Source organism: Eutrigla gurnardus (genome assembly GCF_963514095.1).
Source record: "Eutrigla gurnardus genome assembly, chromosome: 24".
NCBI classification, from domain to species: domain Eukaryota; kingdom Metazoa; phylum Chordata; class Actinopteri; order Perciformes; family Triglidae; genus Eutrigla; species Eutrigla gurnardus.
The window spans coordinates 2,476,687-2,485,013 of record NC_139935.1 but is presented as its reverse complement, the minus strand read 5'-3'; the positions used below and the strand labels follow the sequence as shown (position 1 = coordinate 2,485,013).

Sequence of the window (8,327 nt, the reverse complement as noted above, 5' to 3'; positions counted from 1 at the left end):
GGGGGGTGGAGGTGAGGCGGGGGTCTGGCTGAGAGCCGCATCATCACCACACAGATCAGACAACAGGCTGCTCCTGTTTACAATTAGGCCGGCGAGTAGGTCACACAGCGCGGTAATCACCTCATCAAAGCACGGCCTGCAGCGCCGACCTTCCTGCCGCCGCCCCCGCCAAAACAAAAGCATGTGAAGACGTCGGACCGGAGCCAAACAAACGCTCTTCTACCGCTCAAATACACGTCCGACGTCGCTAATCACTGGTGACACTTCGGTCCAAGCTTCTCTGGACGTCAGGAAGGACGAGGCGGTCTAATCGGTCGGAGAGCGGTCACGGCCGGACCACAAGGCACCGCCAGGGACCGGGCCCGCCAGGGACCAGGACCGCCAGGGAACCGTGCTGCTCGTTTGGCTAATTGGGAGCGTCTCAGAGCACCGGAGCTGAAGTACCCCTCCGGCTCGGCGCTGGATCATCAGTGCCGGCGTCCGAGGAGAGGAAGGGGGGGGCGGGGGGTGGGGGGCCCGAGGCAGAGGAAGTCGCCTCGTCCAGAACACAGAGATTGGAAACACCTTGACTGGCCGACGTTTCCTGCTGCTGATTGGTCGGTGTTCATTAAAACTACTGTTTAAACCGGCGAATCAGGAACACACAACAAGCTGTCGTCTACAAAGAACAGGACGTTTTTAATCATGAAGAAGAGAAGCAGCTTCTCCGTTTCCAGTCGTATAAAAGATGTTTGGTTTTTCATCGGAGATCTGAGAACCCGGAGAGTCTGGAGACCGGAGCAGCTGCCGGGTCTCCAGTCTTCGGAGGCCCACCCATCGAGCCCTGCAGGGTTGGGAGCAAGGATCCCATCATAATTAAATTCCCATGATTCTCTGTTTTCAGGCGTGGGGTGGGGGGAGGGGGTGCTTGATAATTATGGAAACCAACAATCCAGAAAGGGCCAGCCTCTCCGCAGCGTAAATTAAATGCTGCTTCTGGATTTAAACGCTGCACGCTGACCCGGCGCACCTATGCGGCTAATGAATAAGATGAGGGAGGTCCCGACCCTGAACCCCCCCCCCCCCCCCCCCCCCCCCCCAGTACCAGTCCACATACAGGAACAGTGGATCCCAGCAGACGACCAGCTGGTCCACATCGGGGAGCATTTAGCTGCTGAACTGCCGGTGGAGACCAAACATGGAGCTAAAACAGGGTTTTCATGTATCATGAGAAGTCAGAGGAACACCAACTGCAGAGGGGTTCATCCTGAAGGGAACATGAATGTCTGAACCATGTTTCATCACAGTTCATCCAATTAAATAATAATAATAATAATTCACAGTCATCACAAGGATACATCTTCAGGGAACCACAACTTGGGAGAAAAGGTTCTAACCGGAGGAAACTATGATTTATCCTGAGGGGAGCATGAACCACGGTCCATCCAACACACATTTCAGTCCCGATTAGTGACTTTCTATGTGAGCTTCCTGTGTCCTCGCTGGCGTCTCCGGCCGCCGGGTCTCGACGCCACTAAACGTATGCATGAGAGTACAAACACACGAGGCGACGACGCGCCCGCCGACTCGCCCGCCGCGGCGCGGTGTAATCACGCCACCGCTCTCGGCTACTGTGGGCGACATTCGCATGGCGAGAGAGAGAGAGGCGGCGCCGAGGCAATTTGTGAACTCTGACACCGATAACCTTTACAGCAGAAACAGAACAATCCAAATATACAGCATTTACAAGATGCAGGGGGGGGCTGGCGTCCTGGTGGGGGGGGGGGCTGACAGCAGACCTGCAGGTGCAATGAGAGGGGAGGTGTGAGGGACACAAAGGGGCCCCGGGAAACACAAATTAAAAGCCTGAAATGTCAGCGCACACAGGATTGCTTTGCGACGCGGGTCATTACTCCGCGGATTATTCGCAGCCTTTTACAACATTAATAACCTGGAAAATACCGCAGCCGATTGTTCCGAAGTCGCCCTGGAAAAGAAATATGGAGTCCGTTCTCTCCGGGCGGGTACGCCGGAGCGGCGGCGCCTGATTGGAGGTGATTTAACCTGCTCCGGCGCTCGGAGCCTCCACGCCATCATGCAGACGGACAGAGGAGTTGATACAAGGCACCCTGCAGGGTTAGGGGGACGCTTGTTTGGTGGCACCCTCGAGGGGGGGGGGCAGAAGGGGGGCAGGACGCCATGACAGAAGGGCCGACAGCGAGCAAGCGATCTGGCGGTTTGCAGCTCACGGTTTCACCGCTACGCCACAAACCGTCTACAAGCATGACTGAATGGGAAGTCAACTACAACTCCCAAGGTGCGTTTCAGCAACAAACATCCAATCACATAGCTTGAATGTGAAATGCCAAATGAGGAGCCGCTAACGACCAGCAGAAACGGCAACGGCCCCCCCGAGGCTCATGGGTAGTGGAGTTTTTAAAGCCATCGCCACGGAAACGACGGACAGGAAGAAACGATGAGTCAACATGGTGGCTCCGTGTGCTTTATGGAAACATCTGGTTAATGACAGGGTTACGATTCCACGCTTAACGCCTGGCTGCAGGAGACGAGAGACGTCGGAGTGGACCGGAGTGGGCGGAGCCTCTGGCGGGAGTGGGCGGGGCCAACACAGCACCATGAAGGGAGGAACTACTTTAGTTTGCAACACAACGAACATCTCAAACCTTCCGGAACACAAACATGACTCTTCAGTCGTTCAGCAGCTCAAACGCTTCCCGCAGGATTTTCACATTAAAAGCGGCCCCGGAGCTTTTAATGTGAAACATCAACACAGGAAGTGTGGAAGCTCAACAGCAATACATAACAAAATAGAGCAACATGAACACATCTAACAAACACTGATTATTAATCCGAAGAGAACGTGCTGTTTCTTATAAGGTGGTCTGGCTGTGACCTCTGACCCCTTTAATGCTCCGACTTCAAATGACTCCATGGACATGTTACTCTGCCTCCTCCTCCTCCGCCTCCTCCTCCTCCTGCGGGCCACCTGGACCGCCTGGACCAGGACCTCCAGGGACCCTGTTGGTCCCCCACCTGTGTGACCCTGCTGATCGACGGGAACGCTGGAATAAGTGAAGCTGATCAGCCGAGTCTCACACACACACAGACGCTGGTGGAGGAATCAAAGCTGTCCCTGTCTCAGGAATGTGGCCCAGCGTCCTGCTGTTACCTGTGTGAGACCACTTCAAATACCTGCAGCTGTGTGTGTGTGTGTGTGTGTGTGTGTGTGTGTGTAGGTATTTTGCAGGTCACCTTTCAAAGCTGCAGGATGAAGCCAGCGTATCAAACAGCAGCTAGTTAACGAGAACTGAGACTGATGTGGATCAGCAGGGTTCACCTGGCACAGGTGTGTGTGTGTGTGTTAATATTGTTAAATCGTGAGTCTTCAAACGTCTTATTGTTTCCAACTAACAGTCCAAAACCACAAGACTCGGATCAAAACGCCCACAAGGGAGGAGGCTGGGGGAGCTGGTCCCGCCTGGGGGAGCTGGTGAGGAGCAGCTTAATGGCTAAATTGGGGCGACTGTTACTAATCACTTATTGAATAATGAACGTGACACATCTGATAAAAGATCACACAGGATTATTTATAATATTTCACTTAAGACTCTCTGACAGACCAGAGATCAGCTGACATGAGGAGGAGCAGTACGAGGAGGAGGCGGAGGAGGAATTAAAATGAGGATGAAAACTGCTTTGATTACCTAGAGAGGAGGAGAGGAGCAGGAGGAGGAGGAGAGGAGCATGTATGAGGAGCATCTATCCATCCCAGACAGCCTCTCTCCTCGTCAGCTGCTCGTTGCCACGGTGATGGAGAGACCACTGCTACACATCTGCTGCTGAAACATCTGTTCTACCAGCACATCTGGCTTCATGAGAGCCACACCACGGAACCAGAACCAGGACCCGGTCTAGGACCAGATCCAAGACCTGTTGATTCTCTAGATCTGGTCTGGAACAGGCAACTAAACACCTTCAGTAGGTTTTCTACGTCCACCCCCGTCCCTTTCTTATCCATCTCTACTTCCTGTCTGTTGCCATGACGGCCCCAAAGGTCACGCATGTAACCCGGTTCAGAGTGAGCACTTCCTGTACGGAGGACGGAGGAAGACGAGGGATGAGACCCCCGAGTCTCGGACGGGCACATGACGGTCACATGACTCACCTTCGGCGGTCCCAGAGAGGCCGTCGGCCTTGAAGTTGCTGGTGCTCTTCTTCCGGCGGTGCTTCTTGCGGTTGGCGTGCGGCGAGGGCGGCGGCTCTATCTTGGGACTGGTGGTGCTGGAGATACTGGGACTGGAGCAGACCGAGTCCCCCAGACCAGTGTCTGCAGAACCAGACCAGACACACGTGAGTATCGGAGGCCATGAACAACAGAAGTATGTCAGTACTTGGATGTGTGTGGGATGTCATATGAACACGTACAGCGACAGGAAGCTGATTCTCCTTCACAATAAAAGCCCTCCAGTGGACAGCAAACAGGAAGTGAACCTTCAAGTCAGCTTTGTCCTTTTTATATAAATAAACATAATATAGAAGCCAAGAACCAGGACCAGGACCAGGACCAGGAGCAAAGCCTGTACGTGGTTCCAGCCTGCCAGAGTCTCTCTCTCTCTGTTCACGCCGCCCGCTGACAGCTGTGACTAGCGGCAGAATAAAATAACATTCAGCTTCCATCAATATCACACTGACATGAACACAGACACACACACACACACACACACACACACACACACACGCGGCTGGTCGACAGCCCCAAGGACGGCCATAACTTATTTTACAATCGTTTAGTCTCAGCTCAAGTGGAAAATGTGACAACTTATCTCTGCTGACAAGATGCCGTCCCCGAGAGTGTAATTAAGCGGCCGGGATTAACGGCCCCCCATCTGCAGCCGCTAACCCCCCCACCGCCACGGCAACCCCCCCCCTCCTACCAGTCAACCCCCCCACCTTGATCTACGCCAGCACATGATTGGCTAGCGTTCGCTATGAACACACCTGTCCTCACCTGAATGTTTGTCGTTGTGTTTATAGACAAATCTAATCAATACCAGAAATACAAACATCCAGGAGTATTCTGATAATGAAGTAGAAATCTAATCATGTGATCCATGTGTGTGTGTGTGTGTGTGTGTGTGTGGCCCCGGGGAGTCCACTCAAAAGCATTTCACAGCTCTAAACGTTATTTGAGGAGAGCTGCAGGCTGACAGAGCTGTCAGTCAAACCTATCGTCACGGCAACACACACAGGGCCTGACAGCTGTCAGTCTCAACATCTGGCGGTGTGAGTGTGCAGAGACACACACACACACACACTCACACACTCGGAGCCATTAGCTCGACAAAAGCAGCGTTAGAAGTCTGGCAGGTGGATCAATGGGAGACAAATGATAGGCTCCCCCGTGGAGCTGCACACCGGGGCCCTCTGAGGCCACGCAGGCGGCCCACAGCGGAGCTGCGTGTGTGGACCCGTCGCCGCATCACGAGTCTTAAACACAACACCTCGCAGGAAGCGGATCTAACTTTGGCACTCCTTTAATCAGAACTCAATCACAGACTTGAAGGCGCCAGCGTGAGGTCACATGACGGCGGGGCGTTACCTGTGCTGACTCCGGAGTTGGCGATGACGGTGGCGTCGGTCCACTGGTCGGCGCTGGACACGGAGTAGGAGCGCTGGTGCATCCCCTCCAGACCGCCGCGGCTGTTGAAGGACACCAGGCTGACGCCGCTCGCCATCTGAGACGCCGACGCGCTGCTGCTCACCGAACCTGAGGAGGCAGGAAGTCAGGTGAGGTCAGGACCAAGCGCCGCCGCATGCACCTCCTCTAACACACCACATTCATGTCGTTGTCTAACTTCGGGAACCGACGGCGACTCAGGTGACATCATACCTCCGGTAACGGAAATCTAAGGTTCATTCCAGTAATTTCAGGAACAACGTCAGGTCAGGTAGGTACGTTTCCATGTGAAGTCAAGCTCGGAACAACGGAACCATGTAAGTCCCATGAAGCACCCCCCCCCCCCCCCGTCTCATTACAGCTCATCTCTTGCAGCCTGAGAGCAGCCAGGACTCTGATTGCATTAATATTCATGAGGATAATTAGTACACGGAGAACGGCTCACTGAATATTCATGCTATTAGCCTCCTGGATCCCTCCGTGTGTGTGTTTGATTTAAAGAGCTGCTTTTAATGTGTGTGTGTGAGACACGGAGGAGCGCTTCTCTCTCTCTCCACCTCCTCTTCCTTCAGGTGAGACTTTTACCAGATCTGAATATTCAACCTTTATCGATTGACGAAGGACAAACGCTGCTTGTGTTTAGGAAAACGGAATCAAGAGGAGCAATTAGTGTGCTAATGAAATCCTAAATGTCCCCGCTGTTCCTCGTCATGGACCCTGACACATACTTCCTGTGCGTCAGGAAGCCCCGCCCTCTCACCTGCCGTCTGGCCCAGCTGCAGACTGCTCATGTCCTTGGCCAGGCCGTTGGTTTTGGGACTCGGCACGGCGGCGCAGGTGGACACGGCCCGAGGAGGCCTCTTCCCCGGGACCTTCACCGTGGTCCTCAGCAGGTCGATCTCCTTCCCGTGGACGTTCTGCATGTAGTCCTGAGGGACACATTTAACATCATCACACTAAACATCGGAGTGTTAACCAGTCTCCATGACTTCAATCTGTTTTCATTCTAACTGAAGGGCAGCAGAAGAAAAGAGAACCAAGAGAAAGAAGAGAGAAGAGAAAGAGGATTAACGGGATAATGAAGCAGATAAATCCCTGAATGTACGACGGAAACAAAGCGGCGCTGAAGTGGCCGACCACGCCACCTCTCATTGGCTCTGCACACCCCCTCCCCTCAAACATGGTCGTCCCGCCACGCCGAGCTCTGGTCCGGATCAGAGCGGAGCATGAAAACACGAGTATAGAGGTGTTAATGACGGACGAGAGGCGCTTGTTAAATCCACCCCCGCCTCCCCCTCTGAGCCGGGTGGAGTGTTGGCGCTGACCCCGGAGGAGCACGGCATTGTGGGAGGTCGGCCTCCTCTTCAACATGAAGGAGGCGAGGAGAAACAAAGCTGAGACGACCTGCTGGGCCGGATTAAACCAGCACGTCTGGTCCTCCATCGTTGTGAGGACCAGGTCCCAGGAGATGGGACAGTTTTATAAGGAGGGGACGGTTTAATAAGGAGGGGACAGTTTTATAAGGAGGGGACAGTTTAATAAGGAGGGGACCGTTTTATAAGGAGGGGACAGTTTAATAAGGAGAGGACAGTTTAATAAGGAGGGGACCGTTTAATAAGGAGGGGACAGTTTTATAAGGAGGGGACTGTTTAATAAGGAGGGGACAGTTTAATAAGGAGGGGACAGTTTAATATCGAGGGGACGGTTTAATAAGGAGAGGACAGTTTAATATCGAGGGGACGGTTTAATAAGGAGAGGACAGTTTAATATCGAGGGGACGGTTTTATAAGGAGGGGACAGTTTAATAAGGAGGGGACAGTTTAATATCGAGGGGACGGTTTAATAAGGAGGGGACAGTTTAATAAGGAGGGGACAGTTTTGAGGTGAAATGGAGACATTTCTGGGGAATCTGAATCGTTTTTGTGAAAGCGAGGACATTTTCAGAAGGTGAGGACATTTTGATAAGTGACATTTAAGGACAAGAAATATTGGAAAGTGAGGACACGTCCTCTGGTCCAGGTTCAGGTCTGGGGCTGTGTTCTATACACACACATGCAGTAAAGGTGTGAGGACATTGGAGGTATGTATGAGGACACTCGGCTCTAATTGGTCCTCACAGAGGTGGCGATTCCACACAGCGCCGGCCTGAACACACACCCCGTCCCCCGGCGGCCCCCCTCCCTCTGGCAGCTCGGCTGACAAAAGGCCAATTCAAAGCCAAGTGCTCTCGACGGCGTCTTAACAAGCCACCGGAGAGCCCTCGAGCCAGGGGCCCGCTGGGTACAGCCCTCCACACACACACACGCTCACACACACACACGCTCACACACACACGCTCACACACACTCCCCTCCGACAGATTGACCAAGGTAATTGAGTCTCCATTTGCATCGGGGAGCTTTCATCATCGGCCCGACGGTCCACGCCACGCAGCGGCGTCCAGGACGGATGTGTGTATCGACCAAACACTCCGCCAGCAGCAGCTGTGTGTGTGTGTGTGTGTGTGTGTGTGTCGCTGTAATGGATGCATAAACAGCGGCGTCAGTGTGAAAGATGCAGCGTGAACAGAGAGCCGAGGACTGCTGACGGCGAGCGAAGCGGCGATCCATAAGGAGCGAGGAGACGGAGACGAAGGAGGAGAAGAAGACAG

The 8,327-nt window shown here is 53.6% G+C and overlaps 1 protein-coding gene across 1 annotated transcript in view; it reads right to left on the bottom strand.

Moving 5' to 3' along the window:
- LOC311010035 (arf-GAP with GTPase, ANK repeat and PH domain-containing protein 1-like) overlaps nucleotides 1-8,327 on the bottom strand; it is a 43,087-nt gene that overhangs the window by 6,981 nt on the left and 27,779 nt on the right. Inside the window, exons 11-14 of the mRNA XM_084004515.1 lie at nucleotides 6,438-6,606; nucleotides 5,600-5,767; nucleotides 4,087-4,327; nucleotides 3,887-3,952 (exon numbers count right to left, since the gene is read on the bottom strand). Coding sequence (XP_083860641.1) covers nucleotides 3,887-3,952; nucleotides 4,087-4,327; nucleotides 5,600-5,767; nucleotides 6,438-6,606 — 644 coding nt within the window. The remainder of the gene's footprint in view (nucleotides 1-3,886; nucleotides 3,953-4,086; nucleotides 4,328-5,599; nucleotides 5,768-6,437; nucleotides 6,607-8,327) is intronic.